Source organism: Eremomyces bilateralis, assembly GCF_010015585.1.
Source record: "Eremomyces bilateralis CBS 781.70 unplaced genomic scaffold P152scaffold_17, whole genome shotgun sequence".
NCBI classification, from domain to species: Eukaryota; Fungi; Ascomycota; class Dothideomycetes; order Eremomycetales; family Eremomycetaceae; genus Eremomyces; species Eremomyces bilateralis.
The window spans coordinates 24,851-44,512 of NW_022985083.1; the positions used below are offsets into that span (position 1 = coordinate 24,851).

Here is a 19,662-nt window from a genome sequence, read left to right on the forward strand (position 1 = left end):
TTGGATGTAGTATTAAAGGACTGTTCTTAGGAGAATATCTGAACTGGTAACTCGTATACATATGCAACACAAACCCGAGTTTACCTGCAGCCGTAACCGCGGGGAAGAGGGGTTGGGATCGCTGCTTATTGAACGTCATCATTGAATTGAAGGGGAAATGATCTGATATGCTGATGTCATTGATGTGTATCAAGATATCAACATACCACACGCACCTGTCCTTACCAATTGTCAGTTTGTCACTGTCTACATGCGTGGCTTGGAATGATGAAAAACATGAATGCAAAGTTAGTGCGGACCGAGGGAGAAGGTGACCCAGCTTAGTAATGGCGGCTGGGCGAGATAGGGGAAAAAGGGGCGGGATTCAGCCTGCTCGACTTCAATATCATCAGTATCTTCATTGTTCTGGTATATTGGACGGCAGGTGGATATTGCCTTATAGCAAAATGCTTGATATCCGGGCATTGTACCAGCTCCTCTCTGAATGACTGTTTCTTATCGGAACAAACCTCGCAACAACGCGAACGCCAAAGCCAATAGCGGCATGATTCTCTTTGAACGCCTTTACTGCTTTATCTGGTCCCCATTTCATTGCGTTGTAACTGAAGATTTTATACTTTCTATGTTGTTCAAGTCTTGCATATATCTAGAGCTGAAGTTGCCAGTGCCGGATTGTCCCAGTCCTGCTTAAATATCTCTTTCACTGAACTATCGTTTCTCTGAGTTGACCTTCATTTCTTCCTAGTTCAAGGAAACTCATTTTTTGGGGTAAATTTGTCCTAGTGCAATGGCGTTTAGTAAGTCAATTTCGCCGTATGAAATCCTTTCCCATTTGAATTACGGCCGCATCCAACCCTACAGTCCCAACTGCACGAGGACATACCAACTACGCGGAGCTGTCAACCCGCGATTGTACTGCATCTATTCTGAGGCTTCCAATCCGAGTTCTACAACAACAGATTCATCGAGGTATGATGACTACCCTGAGATGGCGACTCCAAGAAGTAGCATGACACCTTAGGCTAATACCACTGGAATTCCTCCAAGCCACCCCGAAATCACCAACAACAGCACCCGGCAATTTACGGCAAAAGGCGTCCATAACTACTCGGCAACGGCTATGTGCTGAGGCAGACTAGCGATATGAAGGGTTATTAAGTCGGGTTGGCTGTGGTGTAGGAATGTCAGATGCTATGGTTTAGTACGAGTAGACGGCTGTGATATCCACAAGGTCCACTAACGTATCATGACAGTGCCGGATCTGGAAACCATGTGGTTGGATGGAAACCTAAGTTAGAAGCTCCTTGAACTATTCAAGATTGTAAAAGAGAGTGATGGATATCGATTCTGAACTAAAGAAGTGATGTAGAACTAGCTGCTAGCAGTACAGGCGGTGTTCTCTGATGGTTTGAACCTATGCAGGACCAGTTAAAACTAAGATAACTACTGGTACTGGTATATGATAATCCATCACACAACCTCCCAAAGCGGATCGGGGTTCTCGTCCATTTCATCGTCCATCTCCTCGTTCGGCTCCTTATCCGGTGTCTTGAATTCCGTATCCATCTTCACATCCTGGCTTTCCCGAAGAGGTAGTTCCAATTTCTGTCTCTTCAGAGACTCAACAGAACGCCCAATACGGCTAACCTGCACATCAACACGGCAAACCTGCGCATTGATACGGCTAACTTGCGCATTCATAGTACGCCTCATCTGTGTATCGACATTACGCTCAATCTGCGCATCACGATCTCGCCAATTCTGAGCATGCCTCTGCTCAGACTGCTCTTCCTCAATACGGTCAACCTGCGCTTTTAGCCGCCCAACCTGCGCTTCGATACGCCCAACCCGCACCTCCATCTGGTCAAGAACCTTGAGCGATGACTGTTGAGTGTCGACCAATTTCTTGAGAATCTCTTTGATTCCAGAGCTCTTTGGCTGCTGATTCTGTTTATCGGTGGATGTCTGCATCGTGAGGAGTTACCGAGTCGTAGTCTAGTCTCAGATATTGGCAAGTTACTCGGGAATAAAGGTTTATCAAGGACGTACAGCTAGGGGAGAAGCTATTGTTAGAGCGGCAGCAGTTGCTTGTGCAGTCGTGGTCGCCTGAGTTCAATGCGGAGTGAGGTTGCTCCTTAGGAAAGAGGCAGATAAGTGCACTGGGGGAATTATTCAGTGGTGAGTTGTTTTGATTTGTTCCAGTTAAGACACTGTAAGTGTTGAGTGACTGCGAGGCCTCGAAAGGTCCGATTTATGGCTGGGGCCTGAGATAGACTCCATACTGATTAGAGGCTGGGAAAGTAACCAAAAGACCGCAGCGTGTCGATACAATAGTTTGGGAGGTTAGCGATGGATTACCGGAAGTGAAGGTAGAAATGGTTCCTATGAATGAGTCAATGAGGCCAAGTTCGGTAGGGAACCAGAAGAACACAAGGTCTGGGGAAAGGGTCCGTAGGTATCAACTTCGCTTACTTTGGTAGAGTACCAACATATTGGCATTTTGCAATCCTAACAGTAATAGCACCATGTTCAGCGCTGTACTACGTACTGACAAGACATTAGACCCTACCGTATATTACTTAGGACACCGGACCGGTACTAGTACTGGTACTCCCTTTGGTCCTGTAGTCCTGTGACTCCCTCTTCATGCAGGCTGTGGGTGGGCGTGAAGCATGCTATACCACGAAATAACCCCCCCATCCGGGGCGGATTAGTCAATATCTTCCAGCTAGCAATTCATGGGGGTCACATTCTCCTGTGCAACCCTATTAGGCCCAAAACTCAACATAAGCGACATCGTTGAATTTACCGCAGGCGTTCCGCATTCAGGATTCATTGGCATTTCGTGCTTATGCTGAGTCATCGTGGGTGCATCCTGTGGGGATGTTTCTGGTATGCCATCCGTCGCTGATTTCGGCTGGATGACCGCCGATTCGGGTCCGCTGAGAGCAGGGTTTTGCTTCAACTTCTTATACTTGTAAGGAAAGAATAGCACTCCGGCGATAGCGAAGAGGGGCGCGCGGAACGCGCAAATTTCGATGCCCACCATGGCGCCTGTTGAAAGTCTCTTACCGCCAGATATTAGTCCAAGTGTTTGGAGCTTGATGTGGTACGGCCACCTGGCGTTGGGCAGCTCGTATACTGGCCTGGTCATACGCCAGGCGAATAGTAGCTCGACAAGAACGCGCATCTCTGTGTAAAAGTTGTCCGACGGGCAGCAGGTGCTCGTTGCGTAGCCCTGCATATGGCAACGCCAGATGGTATCGAGGCTATACACAGATGTCTGGAAGTCCCATAGAAAGCTTTTTGGCAGTAACGGGCATAGGTTATGGTATATAGTTACGTGGGGATGGTGATATCCACGGTGCTCTGGGTGAATTCAATGGTTATTGTTGCATAGTGAGGAGAAGGATTTATGAAGCGGCTATGACTTAAGACGGACAGGGACAGTGTTTGCAATTGAGAGCCAAGATTGTGCGACTCAAACTGGAATTGCTCATAGTCTCGGCTTCTAAAGTAGAGTGAAAGGCTGACCCGTACAATCGGCAAGCTTCTACTTCATGTAGCGCTCACCGCCAGCGAACCCGAAACGAAGCAACTAGGATAGGCATCGTGAACACAAGGCTTGTTCAATCAGGCAATTGATTGTACAGTGGTACACCGACCGGGCGGTGAAGAGGCAAAAGTCAAAACGCCAGGATGCAGCAGCCCCGGGTGTAGGGGAAAAACAAATGGAAGATCTGAATATTACGAGAAAATTTTGAGCTACATCCCCGTAGGCGTTCCCCCAATGCCAAATTCTATTCGGTATAGAGGGGTTGACGGAAGGAAATGTCGAGGTCAAGAACTCTGGATTATGAAAGTCACTACAACCAATAGCAAACGACTCCTATAACTGATTGAGAATGAAACTAAAAAAGAGATGACAGGGAGTCTGGTTTTGAGCAAAGGAGCAATCTGGAATGTTACTAAAATTCGTTCAGTCGATCTGATCTGATTTTGATGATTGGGTAATTGGTCAATATCAATGCCGAGCGATGAACCAGCCAGCACGATGATATCGAGACAATGTTGTAGTACCGTACATGAAATATGGAGATAAAATCTAAAAGAGGAAATGAAAATGAAACGAAGTTTGACGAAAACCGCCAATTGGCCCCTAGTTCTATGTTGAATGCCGCTAGCCTCCCGACACTGTGGATCACGTGAACCTTAACCTCAGTCCTATCTTGACAGGTCCAAAGCCGGTGCATGAAACTGATTTTCGAGGCATAGAGTACCCGACAAGAGTGGGCTCTTGAGAATGGTGAAGATAGAGATCTATACTATGGTTTGTATGTCAATGGCGTGCTCCCAGATATGCACCGCAACCAACGATGCGCCTATCTTCGATCGACGATGAACCCAGCGATTTCAGCCGAAGCCTCGGGCTAATACTTCATGGATGCTAATGCTGGCATTCATGACTTCCGAAGCCGGTCAACTGAACAATAGGAGTCGTTAAACATGGCAGTCTGGTCTCAATACGTTGTTGTCGTCTTCGAAACGAGGAGCACAGAGTATCGGGATGCCGTCATTGATCTTCTTGCGAAGATCGTGAGCAACACTAAAGCAACGGAGCCAGGAGCATTGAAGTACTGCGTCGCGGTTCCTAGGGATCCTTCGGACGACCGAAAGATCTATTGTATCGAAGAGTGAGCGTCCATGGAAAGTTGGAAACAGAGTCCGAATCGCTTGCTGACACACATGTTAGATATGCCAGCCAAGCTGCAAACGACATACACATGGCCTCCGCGCCCGTCCAAGCTCTATTTAAATACCTCTCGGAAACGCCAACCGCCCTTGCGGGTGCGCCGACCGTCATGACCATGTCTCCACTCGCGGCCTTCACTCGACCCGAGATCGCCTCGTACAACGACCCAGCGATCAGCTTCATCGAGCTAGGATCCGGGAAAGATGTGGATATGATAGCCGTGGCAGCTCAGCAGGTAGCTATCGAATCGCGAGGAGACCCGAGATTGCTATGTACGGCGGCTTTGCGCGATATAAACAAGCCGGTGGTTAGGCTGTTCAGGGTTGGGAGAAAAGGAGACGGCTCGGAGGAGAGCGATGGGTCGAATGTGCCATTGAGGGCTGTTTCTGGCTACTTGTGGAAGGACACGGCGCAAGAGCAGCAGTTATGGTAGAGAACTCGGAGATATGCCAAATATCAGCGTCAATGTAAGTCCTAGCTGCCTCGTGATTCCGAGCTAGAAAATGATGCCGATTACATTTGACTGTTCTGTATTTCTATTTTCATGGATTTTTGTACTGTTCATGAAAACCATAGTGACTTCTGACTCCCCAATAGAATCGTGGCCTGACAAGTTTTATTACGGTGATCTCCATTCGAAGCAGAACATCATATGAAGCGCAGACATGGAGAAAGACTAATAATAGACGAAAGTGATCGTGTGCATATGATGGGATTAACAGTTACTGGTGTCTAAAATCATGGAAAGATCGATCAGCCATGACTACTTCGATAAGGTCGGATTCACACCGTCTCTCCAATATTTCCACCTTTAATTTGTGTTAACGCACTAGACTTTGAGCAAAACATTTCATTTTCCTGATTATTTATACATGGCTACTTCCCATCACCTCTTCCTATTACTTCTTCCTTTTCCTTTTTCCCATCACTGCCACACACTTACACACATCGCTTTTAAGCGTTGAATCTCGCCGCACTATCACTTAATTCTATCTCGTTCAAGCGCTATCGCTTTTGACTCTTCTATCAACCACTTTAACTTCCTTAACCGCTGTTCCTTCTGATCACTGCGGACGGCAAACACCAGGTGTGGAGCATGTCAGACCAACGAGGATCACAGGCGTCAGGGTCCTCGCGTAGCGTCCGACGCAAGTCTTACTTCTTCGCTGAGCCTGCGGAAGATCTGACTGTTAGGAATGAGAACACACCTAGCAAACAGAAGAAGATTCATATAACTCCTCCGCAGCGCAAAGCTTCCATATCCACTCCTCCATTCAACCCTACGGCGGCGCAATTTGTGCCTAAACCAGTCGCTGGATCCGAGAAGAATAAGACGGCTCCTAGAAATGAAAATGTTAATGGTGCGAATTCTAATGGTTTGGCGGAACCACAGGGTATGTTAACTTAATACTTATATATGGAATTGTCAGGTTTCCAGGTTTCTTTACTGCAATATCCTCGGCACAATCACAGGAACACTACTGACAGGACTGATAAAGGCACCACCAACAAATCCACGGCTGCTGCTGACCCGATGCTCTCCACTGCCCTGGTACCTCGCAGCATAACAAATACTGCTGGTGCGGAAGGGAACACCCCCAGAGCTAAAGCAGTTGAAAAGATGAAAGACATTCGAATGGCTGATCTATTCAGCATAGTTCTCGCGCACGAGACGGCTAAACGGGAGAACGACCAGCTCAAACGCTCCCTCGACCTGGTCGAAGAAGCGGGTGAGCAACTGGCGCAGAAGTGTGCGGATCTAATCATGGAAAGGGATCACCTAAAGGAACTCAGCGAGGGTGCGGACGAAAGGTACAGAGCTTACGCTAAACGTGAGTTTGCGGACGCTGCGCATTTGCGCGACTTAATCGAGGACCTCGATCAGGAGAAATCCAAGTTGATAGAGGACAACGAGGATCTAGAAGGGGAGATCAAGAAGGTTACAAACCAGGTAGTATGGGCCTTGTCATTTTATAAGATGCAGCACGCTGACTATCTAATAGCTGAATGGTTGTATTACCCATCAGTCCGCACTTGGCCATGTGGAGAACAATCTTCGAGAGCAGCTTACTTCCTTCTGGGAAGAAAACACGAACCTAAAGCAGGAACTCTCTGCCCTTAAAGAGAGCCTCACCCTAGCGACGGAGAGGCCGAACCCTGCGCCGATCGACTCTAAGGAGTACCAAGACCTAGCACGGAACCTGAACGAGGAGAGGATCCGACGCCAGAATGTCGAACACACGGTCAATAAGCTCACAGCCGAGCTCAACAATGAGAAGGAAACCGGCCTAACGAGCGAGGAAGCTGGGCAGCTGCGCAGAGAGCTCGGCGAGAGGGCCTGGGAACTTGACGAGCTACAGGAGGACTTGGACAAGTTGAAAGAAACATTGCGGACCGCCGAGAGGGTGTTCCGCAAGGTCAGCGAGCATTCCACGGTTCGCGCTGAGTCGCTAGGGGGGTTGTCGAAGACGCTTGTGGAGGAGAAAGGGAAAGTGGTGCTGCTGAAGGATCGGTCGAACCAGATGGCGGACGTTATCAATACGGTTCTTCAAGAGACCGCTACGTCGCAGATGGGTTCGAAACAGTAACTAGAGCATGATCTCGAGCATGGAGTGGTTTATAGGTGGTCGGGGTCTATTAGTCAGTATAGATGCTGACGACGGGTAGATCGATGAAAACGCGAAGTATATAGGGGGAGCATGGATACGAAAGATTATTGGCATCGGGAAAGGCCTTTTCTAGGTCTCCGTGAACTGCACGGATTTCAGTGAATCGCAGTTCAGTGAGGCTGTTACAGGATGTGGAAAAGAGCCGCAGCGAACGGTTACACACAATGTGAACTACCAAGGCAGATAGCAATTCAAAATATCATCCAAATTGAGAGGACAGAGTCTATTACAATCTAGTACATATATATACAGGAACAAGTATAAGCATATCTAGAAAATGGCCGTGATTCATCTGGCGATAAAGATCTCTCACACTAAGCCGAAGTCCCAGTGTTCCCAGTGTTCGCCGGCCTGGCGGAATCAGTGCTCCATGCGCTTCCCAATCTCGCTTCCCCAATTTTTCGCCCTCTCAAACCCATTGGCGTGCGACTGATAATCCTCCATCGCCTGATACACCTCCTCCCGCGATGTGACGACGAACGGCCCGTATTGCACGATCGGCTGATCGAGCGGCATGCCTGCCACCACGATGAACCTCGCCGTCTCGCCCTCCGCCGTGCTCGCCAGGATCTCATCTCCCTCCGGCTTGAACACCGCAATATCGAACTTCTTGACCTCCCTCCCCTCCGTATCCGCGCCGAACTTCGCCGCTCCGTCCATCAGATACACAAACGCCGTCCACCCATCCGGCACCTCCTGCTCGAACTTCGCGCCCGCCTGCATCTCCACATCGAGGAACCACACTGGCGTATACGCCAACTCCTTCGCGCTCTCCGTCCCGTAACTCCGCCCACTAATCACCTTCACCTTCACCCTCCCCCCATCCGCCTCCACTCGCGGCACCTCCGCCGCTCTTAAATCGCGATACCGCGGCTCACACCCCTTCAATTCCTCCGGCAAATCCACCCACAGCTGCATCCCCTCATTCTCCTCCTTCGCCGGCATCTCCGCATGCACGATGCCCCTCCCCGCCGTCATGAACTGCAGATCCCCTGGCTCCAACCGCCCCCTGTTCCCCGCAAAGTCCTCGTGGTCGACACCACCGGAGATGAGGTAGGTGATGGTTTCTTGGCCGCGGTGCGGGTGATCGGGGAACCCGGCGTCGGCGGAGATGCGGAAGTGGTCGAGCATGAGGAACGGGGTGAGGTTGCGGAGGGAGGGGGTGCCAATGGTGCGGCGGACGCGGGCGCCGGCACCTTCGGGTTGGTCGCGGGAGGGGAGGATGCGGGAGAGGGTGCGGGGGGTGTGGGTGCATGTGTGGTTGGGGGGGATGACGGGGAAGCCGACGAAGGGGGCGGAGGGGGTGGGTTTGGATGTCATGGTGGAGGGGTTGATGATTTTGATAAGGTTTGGTTTGGGAAGGTTGCGGAATGCGGAGAGGAAATTGATACCCAGTTGGGCGGCTTTCTTGGTTAGTGGAGCCGTGATGGATGGATTGTAGATGGCGATTGCTATGATGCAGAAAAGGGTGGGCAAAAGCCGGCGAGAGAACATGGAGTGGTTCTTATATAGACTCGGAGTCGATGGTGAGAAGGAAGAAAACTCTGCTCATTGTGATCATGTTGCAAACCCTACATTTAAGAAGCGATGCTTTGAAGCTGCTTACTATGTAACTAGATCAGTCATCAGATAATTGTTGATATCGCGGAATGGATTCCGCCCTGGCTGGAGCCAGACACTTAGTCACGGAATGTGATTCCACGGTGGCGCGGTTAGGGCACGCCGTTCTCATAAAGTCTTCATGAAATCTAACCCGATTTAGCCCTAGCGCTCATAAATGCTCTCATAAATACTAGCCCAATTAGGTATAGCATTACCCAAATGTGAGTGCCTGAGGCACTCACATCGGTATTTGTGGATTCTACCCATTCGTAAAGCTCTCTCCAACTGTATATAGTCTTGTAATCAACATTTACATCACTTAAATAACCAAACCATAGCAGGAATGGACGTGTATATACATAGCTTCAATCCTCAATTCTTCATAAAGAAGGCGGGTTACATGATGAGTCAGCAACGCACGGGCCCATTACCGCCACCTTTTATGAGATTCCTCCGTAATTCATCATTTAATCCAGATGCGCTCATTTGGACTGCCCTAGGTAGAATCGCAGCAATTGGAATGACGAAATATCACGTGCCTTATATTATAAAATTGTGCCTTGGCAGGTCTTCAGGCAACAAAGGTGACAACTAAGACGATCTAATGCCGTCATGGTACACCAAAAACCGGATGAACAACTCCTCGATTCCAACTAATGCAAATCGGCAATGATAGTAACCCTGAATCCATCCGGGGCAGCCGGGGATGTCGGGTCCCTTGGAGATAATCTTCAGCCCTGCCCTGTTCTGTTTGGATGACCCTGGACTCCTGGAGAGGGTCTGATTTCACTGGGAAAACGCCAACGCCACGATTGGCCACCCTCACTAATATCCAGGACCAGGATGGGATGAGTAAACTGGTGCTAAGCAACGAGGTCATCACCGTAAGGAACCCAGATTATTACTTGTTCGTCCCTACATACTCACGATATGATATCTAATTTCTATTTTACTCCTTATTTGCCTTCACCTGGCGTATTCACGCCGTATAGGAAAGTGTCGCTTTTGGTTACAAGTTGTCAGTTGAGTCTTAATGTCAATTTGACGGATTAATACACCCGAGGATCCTGTACGGAGCGACCGACTCGAGTTTCCAAGATGAATCCTACACATCAGGTCAACTCTGACCCCAACCACCCGGACGAAGTGCAGACCACGACCTTTTCTCCCTCAACCACGACAACTACCGGCCCTGATGGGACTGTCACCCAGATATACCATGACGACCCGACATCTACGACGTCGCCGTCACGCAACACCCCATCGCAGCATGTCTCACCCATGCCGTCTGCTCAGCAGACCCCTCCGCAAGTCGACTCCCACGCCCTGCGACCACCTCCTCACTCTCGCGATTTCGCCACCGTTCCTCAGTCGAATCTCCTTCAACCCGAACCCGCTCGTCCACAGCGAAGTCGCCGACCAAGTATCCGAATCCGACGCATGGAATCCGGAGCAAGCTTGAACCGACAGCCTTCCAACACCGCACAGACGCCGGCTCAATCGGTTGCGCAACTGGAGCACATACCCAGCGATGGAAGCGGCGGTCGAATAAGAAGTCGGTCGGAGCCACAGCGGCCGTCGATGGAGCTAATTGGGGGTCCTCGGAACATTGCGCCTGCGATGGAGTGCCTGCGCGAAGAAGAACCACATACCTCGCAGCCTCATCCTGCCTATGTGCCCGAGTATGGGATACATCGAACGCAGACGGCCCCCGATTTTCAGGACGATTGGGCACAACGGGAGGGAATCCCGCCTGAGAATCTCCATGCCGCTCGCCATGCAAATCAACATTGGGGGGGTATTCGGAGCGCGACGCGAGGGTTTTTCGGGGGGTTCAATCGGAGACCACAGGTTGATTACCCGGATAATGCGGTAAATGAGAATAGTGTGCAACTTGGCGAGTATGGGCCCGAGATCGTCGATTACCTTGACGTTGTTGGTATGAGCACGGTTCGAAATCCCTGATCATACCCAAGATTAACTAAACATTCAGATCCGGAGGTGTCCACCTTGACCACGCTTACAAACGTGCAAAACTCCCTTTTCGTTCCCGATTTGGGTGGCTGGCTTAATCGAAGACCAACATATACCGTCACTCGGCCGGCCCCGGGGCCTCCTTACCAGGAACCAGAACCCGAGGGTCTACCGACAATATCGACAGAAGATATCTCAAAAATGACAACCGCCGAACGGACACAGACCCGCGATACCATCAGCTCGACACTCACGGACTCGCGGTATGCTGTCCTTCCCCACGGCATGTCGCTCGACGGCTGGGGTCCTGGCGAGAAGGAGGAACTGAACGACCACGTGAGACACATGCTGCATTCACGACGATCAAGACTCAAGCGGTCGATGAAAGGATTCGGCCAATATGTTAAACGGCCACTGGGGTTCCTCGTCACGCTGTATGCGACGCTCATCACCCTCTTTGGACTCGCATGGGTGCTCTTCTTAATCGGTTGGATCTACCTTGGCGATCGCCAACTCTACGTCGTCCACATCATCGACAGCGTGCTCGTCGCGCTCTTCGCCGTAGTCGGCGATGGCCTCGCGCCCTTCCGCGCCGTCGACACTTACCACATGATCTTCATCGCCAAATACGGCCACAAAACATGGGAGCTACGGAACAAGCGCGGGCTCCCCGAGCTTAAAAACAAAAACGATTTCCCCACCCGGCAGATCGGCGAGCCGAAGCCCGAACCCAAACCCATCGACCCGAACGACGATGCCGCTATCGCCGACCAGAAGTTCAAGGAGCAACGCCACTGCGACGAGCGTGAGAAGCCCGTCGAGGAAGCCGAATCCACGCCGCGCCGCGACTCTGACACCGACGTCGAAAACGACGCGGCGTCCATTAAAACCGACCTGTCGTCGTGGGAATACACAGTGCTCACACCTAAAGAACAGCAGCGGCTCTCACACCACCAGAAAAAGTTCGCGCGCTCCCACACGTTCTACAAGCCGCACGAAACACCCACGCACTACGCGTTCCCGCTCCGCTACCTCATCGCAATCGTCGTCCTTCTCGACTGCCACTCCCTCCTCCAAATCTCGCTCGGCGCCTGCACGTGGGGGATCTACTACAAAGTGCGGCCGGTCGCGATCACCACGGTGATCCTCTGCTTCAGCATCGCGTGCAACATCACGGCGGGGGTGCTGATCTCCATAGGGGATCGGAAAACGCGGAAGAAGGACGTGCGGGAGCTACTGAAGCGGCAGAAGTTGACGGGGGAGGCGGTGAAGGTGATTGAGAAGAAGAAGGAAAAGGAGAGGAGGAGGGGGGAGAGTATGGATGTGGAGAGGCGGGGAAAGAGTTTGGATTTTGGGAGAAGGGGGAAGAGTGTGGAGGTAGGGAGGAGGGGCAAGAGTATGGATGTGCGGAGGAAGGGGGAGATGAGTTGGGACGTTGAAAAAAGCGATGGGGAGAGGGTGGGTGCTTATGAGGGAACATGATGGAAATGGTTTGGGAAAGTTTGAGATGATTCGTACAGATGGTCTGGTATTTAGCGTGATTGGATACCATTTGTAGATAAGACTGAGCGGGCTAGGTAACATATGTCTGAGAATCTCCTGGAACCATACGGTCCCGGTCCTGGTCGTTCGCCCCCTAAGCACCGTGATGAAGCTCATCTTTCAGTTCTCCTTCTCATCAAATGTGTGTCGGGGGAATCCTGCCCTCTTTCTGTCAAGAAATCTACAAGGTCCTAATCCTCTGTCGCGGAGATGACCCAACTATGCCAGCAGCGATTGACACCTGCAGGCTGTATGGGCACGTACCTACTTGTTTCCGCCTCAAAAGTTTCATTTGATTCATAGCAGTTTTGTCCAGCTCAATGTTCATGTTATTTATTCCTCGGAGTTCGGTTTCTTCCACCGGGTTTCCCGCCCACAGTTGTTCGCGTTGGCCCTAACAAGTAACAACAGACATCCAGCGATTGACTACTCCTCTCCAGCTTCCCCCTCCCAAAAGACTAAGTGCGGACCTCTTGCTATGGATGTGTTTCTCAGCCGAGCACCAAGTTTGTAATATCGCAAACGAGAGGGCTTGAAATCATGACGTGGAGAAAACCGGAAGTCGAGCTAAGAAATGAGAAACAGTCAGTTCTGGAGGAAGTGAATCGAACTCAACAGGCGTGCAGCGACCTGGGGGCACAACTAGAGCTAGAGATCGAGAAACCATCTTCGATTTCTTTGGGTACCGGTGTAATAGCTAAGACCGAGTCAACTGGGCTTGGTACGTACCCTTTCCGGCCCAGGCTTTGAGACGATTAATCTAATATCTAGCGAACTAGTTCGCGTCGTTGGAAGGGAAAGTGTTCCACCCTCCTATCTCACTCCCAGAATAGAGAGCACATTCTCAAGCAGCTCGCGGAGGCATCAGGCCGGTTGGAAAAACCATCTAGTTTGCAATTTCATTGCGATTCTCCATGGCGTATTCCATGCCGCGGTATGGAATGACATCTTCCCTTATGTATTCGGAACGTGGCCTCGAAGGGTTTCTCTCTGTCTGGTCGCTGTTTGGGCAGCCGTTGGCACGATGGTTTTACTCGCCGGTCGCTTGCCTAATACGGGCAGTAACAAGACAGAGGACGTGGAGGCTTCTTTGCAGCAGCTGGAATAGGATGGCAACCAGGCGTCTACGTGTTCGGTATCGTAGTCTCAACTTTCTCCTCTAAGGGGGTATAAACAAATAATACAGTGATTCCCGGCCGTCTCATCACTCCGTGGGTGGAGTCCTGATAAGACTGATATATTAGGGGCATGGATGGCAGTCCCATATGGGGTTGCTCGACAATTTCGTTTCAGTAGAAGCATTCCTCAGTTTTAAGAAACTACCAGCCGCGGCGTACAGGAATCCACAGTGGAGCCAATATATTGCACACACTATGGTACATATCTACTTATGAGAAATATCCTCCTCCTCACCTGCGTCATGTCTTATGCTAACCACTGGTCGTGCCGTCCCGTTCGACTAGCGACAACTTCACATACAGTGGCGGCTTCATCCACAGGAAGTAGACCTTCTGCTGGTTCCACAGTTCGCTCTCTGGAAGCAGCGTGAGGTCGAAGTTCCAGATCATGCGGGCGAGGATCAGCTTCATCTCGAGATATGCAAGACTAGAAACGCGGTCAGATTCATTCGGAGGAGATTCACATTGGAAGTGGAAAACGCGGATTGGATGCAGACGTGACCAGAGAGCCCCTTGTTTGTTGGCGTCGTCCAGAAATAGCACTATGGAAACCAGAAAAACGACTTACTTTTGCCCGATACAGTTCCGCGGCCCATAGCTAAACGGCTGCAGTACATCGAAGCGATCGTCTTTATATTTCTCATCCCCGAGAAACCGCTCCGGTACAAAATCGTCCGGGTCCCGGAAATTTCGGTCGGAGTGGTATGCGGCCCTGTCGACCAGTCATGTCAGTTAGACGAAGCCATGGAAAAGAAAGGAAGAGCGGATGGGAACCAAAGGGGATTCAGAACGCACCAGGGCGCGACGCTGACCAGAGTGCCGCCCGGAACCCATTGCCCTTCGATATAATCGCCGGCGCCTGGGACGACTCGCTGCATCGACGTCGGAACCGGCGGATAGATGCGCAGCGCCTCGTCCAAGACCGCGAGCAGATATCGGCACTTATTAACACGGTCATATCCGATCTCCTTCTCCTCCTTAAACGTCCCGCGAATCTCTTCGACCAGCCGCCGATACGCACGCGGTGTCTTTAGCAGATAGTAAAAGCACCCTGTCAGTAACGTTGCGGTCGTCTCGCTACCGGCAACGATTAACACTTCCGAAGTCGCCTCCATCTCTTTAACCGACAGCCCATCCCCGTCTTTCATCGTCGCAATAATATGGCCCATGAAATCCGGCCGCTGCGTTTCCATCGCTATACGCTTCTGGACCTTAGCCGCCGTCAGCGCCCAATGATAGTCCCGGCTCCTCCGCATCTTTGGGGGTATCAAGACGTTCATTAGGTCGAGAGCGCCTGGGATGAAGCGCAGCACCTGAACGTAGACGAAGGTTTTGAGGAAGTCGAATGTCAGCTGGATCCAGGGGTGCATCTGGACGTTTTCGAGGCAGCCGAAGGGCTCGCCGTACGCGAGGTCGCCGATCACGTCGAAAGTGATGAAGTTCATCCAGTCGGTCAGATTGGTGGATTTCTGGCCGACGCGATCTTTAAGGCGGTCAATAAGCAGGTCGACATAGCGTGTGATAAGCGGTTCCTGGCCACGGAGACTCTTCTCGCTGAACGACGGGTTCAGCAGACGTCGGATTTTCGAATGGATTGGGATGGTAGGCGCATTAATGATGCTCCACGCTCGTCCGGGCTGCGAGGCATATTGCACGGGATCCTGAGAGGGTCAGTCGGGGTCCCAGATATAAACTACAGCCACCATGGCGCATATATGGTGCTCACCTTCGGCATCTGGCTGTGCGTCTTACCGGGCCGGTGCCCGTATATCTCTCGCCAGGCACCTCCCGTGATGTAGCTCAACGCGTCCGGGCCAATGCGCACAACAGGTCCATACTTCCCGTGCAGCGCGGCGTAGTCAAACTGCTGGTCGCCATGGAGAGCCGCATACAGGTTTGGAAAGGGCGTCGCGCTTCGAAGCTTCGGACCGGGAAACTTTGCAAGGGGATGGAGGTACGCATTGTACACGAAGAGACCAATGTAGTAAAACAAGCCCTGCCATATCTCGTTACTAAAGAAGTGGAAGGACAGAAGGAATGATAATGCTTCTATTCATTGTCCAGAGTCGAACTGTTCACTGAAAGGACCTAATAGAACGTACCGTAGCAACCCCGACCAACACCAAACTGCTCGGCCGCGGAATGCGATCCAATAGTTCCGTCATTTTACTCCCATCATCAAGATGAATCCGCTCTGATGAGCTGCTAAGAAATCCAACAGTCTTTTGGAATACGTACATGTACGGAATACTACTTCTCTTATTAATCTTCTGTAGTCCGTACGTACCCTGCCCCGCCTCCCAAGCATCCTGCTTAGCAGCATTTCCTTGGACGTCCTCAACGAATGGTTGGCTTCCAAGAGAATACTAGCAATGAGCACCACATGTCGCACTAGGTGTGCTCGGTTACCTGGATATGACCCCATCCGAGACTTAGCGTAGATTTTGCAAGCCTACCATTTGGCCGCAAGCTTCGTTCCCCATGCGGCGAACCGTACCCGAATTAACTACAGCATGACCCTGACTCGACTTTGAGTCTGTGGAGTGTGAATGCGCCATGCAGTGAATCAGTTCAATTCTACTTTCGGATCGCAGTGTGTCAATTAGCCAAATCGGAACATTATGGACATGAATCCTAGCTTAGCGCCGAGACCAACCAATCAATGTATATACGAAACAGGTACGGAAAGGGAGATAGCCCTAATATGAATCAGGAAACGAAAAGGGGGAAAGGACTGGCTGGAGAAGTCGGGATAGGAAATGAGGCCGTCCATGAATCAACAATCACAGATCTTCTATGGCAGTTTCTTCAGTCCCTTCAGCGGCCAAGGAGATAGGCAGTTTTGATATCCAATAAGACCGTAACACTAACCCAGGGTTCTTCTACTCCGGCTTCTTGCCATGGACAAAGTAGAACAGGCTGTAGAAGTGATTTTTGGGATCCCGAAGCTCTGCGATGACCTTTGCAACGAAGACCTTGCATTCCAATTCGGTCCAGCCGAGCCCTTTGCCGATGAAACCAAGGGTGTATGGCTCGACGCCAGAAATGCAGTTCTCGCCCTGAAAGCGGCCAATCTCCTTGAGCCTTTTGCTCTTTGACCAGACGCCGATGGGAACCTACCCGGATTAGCTGAATGTGTAGGAGATAGCAGGAGAGAGATGACAAAAATTCCATGACATAACGCGTACCTTCATCATCTCACACGTAACGTCGACGAAGCCGGCGTTGATCATGCGGTCCTTGATGAGGTGGGCACAGCTCACCTCCCTCCCAAATTGTCTAGCAGCGTCGTTACATAGGCGGACGAACTCCATAGTACTAACCGCGCGCTCGACCGTGTCGTCGTCGGACTGTGCCTGCGCCTCGGCCTCATGAAACTCCAGCCACCCGCCAGGCTTGAGGTTGTTGAAGGACTGACGGATGAGTCTGTCCCAGTCCCCGATGGCACCGCTGAGGCCGCGGCCGTGGATCAGGTCGAAGGCCTCATCAGCCGGATAGACCCAGTCGCTCTCCGCATCGTCGACGTAGAACCTTACGTTGGGCGGGATCCAGGTAGGCTGGATAGGGCTGAGGTCGGTACCGATCACCTGGGCGTTGGGGTACTCATCGCCGACGTCAATCGCCCAGATGCCGGTGCCAGTGCCAATGTCTAGCACGCGCTTGTTCTCGGGGTCAATAGGCGCCTGAAAGAGCTTGCCACCGAGAAGCAGACGGAACAGATGGTGACCTAGGTCGAGGCGATCCTGCTCCTCTGGATCGTTGGGTAGCACGTACTGGCCCTTGCGATAAGCGTGGTAGCGGCGGCCGTTCTCGTAGACGTAGTCGATTACGGAGGAGGCGAGCGAGGCACTAGCAGTCGAGGTGCCGTCCTCGAAGGCAGAGTCGCTAACGAAGGATCCAGCATTACTATCCACTTCGATTGCGGGAAGAGTATCGGCCATTGCTAAAATGCTAAGGCGGAGCGAGCCGTGAAGAGATGGGCGGTGTGGAGACTGTGGGTTACTTGACTGGGAGGGGGGTTGTGGGGACTTTTTATAGTGTTCAACGCTAACATTGTTCGTTACCGGCAGTATGGTTCTATGGTGCCATAGTGCAGTGCACAGACAGCCAAGTATGTTCAAGTACGGAATAGGGAGATCTATATACGGTTTAGCCTGGCATATTACAGTAAGCAGGATCTCTAGCACGCGGACCGCCCGTGACGGGGGCGGCTACTACTCGTGGCGGAGGCCCTGGTAGGGGGGGAGTATTAAGCATAGGGAGGGGGTTGCCAAAATTGGCGATTGGGGGGCTAACGGGTGTGGCGGTGCCCAAAATTGGCGGGGGGGATGCTAGAACTGGTGGAGAAAGACCTAACGTAGGCGGGGGTTGCCCAGCTGAGGCGGCCGTTAAGGCGCATGCAGCCGGGAGGGTCCCCGTCACAGGCGGTCGATAGCCTCGAGACTCTGTTTCATCACCAAAGCTGTATCCGTGGTCCTTGGACCCCACCCACACCGAATACGATATTTTCATTATAAACCATATTTTCAATTTCAATATCAAAGACGTATTGCTCGAATTCTGGCAACGCATTAAAATTAAAACCCACATTCTCCTTCTCCACGGGTAATTCCTGTATGGGAGATGCTCCCTTCTCTTTTTCCCGGCCCCATACCCGCTGTGCCTTCCTAATCTTGGCCTTTCGCTCCTCCTCACCCTGCGCATCGATATGTCTCTTCGCCTGCCGGACATCCAAGGCACCCGTCTGGCTAAGGCGCATTTTTACATGCCGCCGGGTCTTTGGCTTTTTTCCTTGCTTTTGGCGGCGCTGGATATCCGAAACTACGACCTGAAGCTCCTCCAGGAGCTCAACCGCCCGGATATTGGCCTGGGTCGCTTGGCGGATGCGACGTTGGTACTTCCGGCTCGAAAGTAGGGCCTCGGGCGTATTTACGATCTTCATCTGTCTCCGGCGTGCCGTTCGAATAGTATTGGGTGGAGATACGCTTGGAGGGGGCGTAATACTTGAGGTTGGTGGAGAAGAAGACCCATTGTATATTTGAAGATCAGGGCCGTCATCCATCTGATTATGAAGTAACGTATTCCACAAGCGAGTGGCCCATACAAGCGAGTGGCCCAGCTCATTTTACTAGTAAATTCGACAAAATTCGATATCAATATCTCAACAACCACTGGGTAATATAGTCTGAAAACTTAGAATTAGGTTTTCCTATCGATTTCTAGCTTATTATTAGAATCTTAGAGCTTTATCTTTTATAGTTATAAAGATATAGAGATTTGGTCTCTAAATCTTGCCAAGAAGTAGGTATCTCTATACCTGTAAAAGCTAGGGCTTTAATATTTCAATAGTAAGCTAGAAATGGCTAGGAAAACCTAACTCTAAGTTTTCAGACTATATTATCCAGTGGTTGTTGAGATATTGATATCGAATTTTGTCGAATTTACTAGTAAAATGAGCTGGGCCACTCGCTTGTATGGGCCACTCGCTTGTGGAATACGTTATTGGTATAATCTTCTCGGGATCTATCAGCCAAAGACCCCTCTCTTTAAAGGAATTTCGAACCGTACGTGGTTTGAGGGCGTTTTCGCGAATCTGAGGCATCTCATCGAGGAAGGGAATAATATCAACGGCATGGCAAAATTCGATGAAATCGTTCGTAAGATGGACCCATGGTTATCCATAAGAAAAGCCGTTTCCCGCATAGGGTAACGCGGTGCTGCGTATGCCGGTGGAAATGTTGAATCCAATCGAAGGCAATTAGATCGTTTGACCAGCCAGAGGTTGAGGTATTGATCCGGTAATCGTCTGGAATACGAGGACTGTCGTACCACCGTTCAAGATGGTTCTTACCCTTAAGGACAAAATAGGGCGGAAGAACGAAGCCATCGGCGGCAATACACTCGATATCGGTAACCGATTCGCCTGTCTCCGTACTCGAACTAC

The 19,662-nt window shown here is 51.0% G+C and overlaps 8 protein-coding genes across 8 annotated transcripts; 3 read left to right on the forward strand and 5 right to left on the reverse strand.

The window, feature by feature from the left end:
- Positions 1-1,470: 1,470 nt before the first annotated feature.
- Positions 1,471-1,971, reverse strand: P152DRAFT_515712 (uncharacterized protein; the record flags this gene model as incomplete). Its single annotated transcript, XM_033682911.1, has 1 exon — positions 1,471-1,971. One exon carries the CDS (start codon positions 1,969-1,971, stop codon positions 1,471-1,473), a length of 501 nt encoding a protein of 166 aa, XP_033532162.1.
- Positions 1,972-2,728: 757 nt separating this feature from the next.
- P152DRAFT_450910 (uncharacterized protein) lies at positions 2,729-3,244 on the reverse strand (the record flags this gene model as incomplete). The annotated part of the gene is made up of 1 exon (XM_033678195.1): positions 2,729-3,244. The coding sequence occupies one exon, from the start codon at positions 3,242-3,244 to the stop codon at positions 2,729-2,731; it is 516 nt and encodes a 171-aa protein (XP_033532163.1).
- Positions 3,245-4,281: 1,037 nt separating this feature from the next.
- On the forward strand, positions 4,282-5,277 carry P152DRAFT_460234 (uncharacterized protein). Its single transcript, XM_033679852.1, has 2 exons — positions 4,282-4,694; positions 4,754-5,277. Exons 1-2 carry the CDS (start codon positions 4,507-4,509, stop codon positions 5,184-5,186), a joined length of 621 nt encoding a protein of 206 aa, XP_033532164.1. The 5' UTR covers positions 4,282-4,506; the 3' UTR covers positions 5,187-5,277.
- A 572-nt stretch (positions 5,278-5,849) lies between these two features.
- On the forward strand, positions 5,850-7,341 carry P152DRAFT_475375 (uncharacterized protein; the record flags this gene model as incomplete). Its single annotated transcript, XM_033681415.1, has 3 exons — positions 5,850-6,147; positions 6,253-6,707; positions 6,757-7,341. 3 exons carry the CDS (start codon positions 5,850-5,852, stop codon positions 7,339-7,341), a joined length of 1,338 nt encoding a protein of 445 aa, XP_033532165.1.
- A 283-nt stretch (positions 7,342-7,624) lies between these two features.
- On the reverse strand, positions 7,625-9,010 carry P152DRAFT_460236 (RmlC-like cupin). Its single transcript, XM_033679853.1, has one exon. It carries the CDS (start codon positions 8,914-8,916, stop codon positions 7,783-7,785), a length of 1,134 nt encoding a protein of 377 aa, XP_033532166.1. The 5' UTR covers positions 8,917-9,010; the 3' UTR covers positions 7,625-7,782.
- Positions 9,011-9,646: 636 nt separating this feature from the next.
- Positions 9,647-12,573, forward strand: P152DRAFT_460237 (uncharacterized protein). The gene is made up of 2 exons (XM_033679854.1): positions 9,647-10,963; positions 11,018-12,573. The coding sequence occupies exons 1-2, from the start codon at positions 10,123-10,125 to the stop codon at positions 12,478-12,480; spliced, it is 2,304 nt and encodes a 767-aa protein (XP_033532167.1). The 5' UTR covers positions 9,647-10,122; the 3' UTR covers positions 12,481-12,573.
- A 1,271-nt stretch (positions 12,574-13,844) lies between these two features.
- P152DRAFT_439406 (cytochrome P450) lies at positions 13,845-15,937 on the reverse strand. Its single transcript, XM_033677636.1, has 5 exons — positions 15,821-15,937; positions 15,445-15,714; positions 14,514-15,379; positions 14,287-14,430; positions 13,845-14,145 (listed from the first exon to the last, which is right to left on the reverse strand). Exons 1-5 carry the CDS (start codon positions 15,881-15,883, stop codon positions 13,971-13,973), a joined length of 1,518 nt encoding a protein of 505 aa, XP_033532168.1. The 5' UTR covers positions 15,884-15,937; the 3' UTR covers positions 13,845-13,970.
- A 663-nt stretch (positions 15,938-16,600) lies between these two features.
- Positions 16,601-17,659, reverse strand: P152DRAFT_475379 (methyltransferase; the record flags this gene model as incomplete). The annotated part of the gene is made up of 2 exons (XM_033681416.1): positions 16,601-16,834; positions 16,907-17,659. 2 exons carry the CDS (start codon positions 17,657-17,659, stop codon positions 16,601-16,603), a joined length of 987 nt encoding a protein of 328 aa, XP_033532169.1.
- Between the last annotated feature and the right edge of the window lie 2,003 nt (positions 17,660-19,662).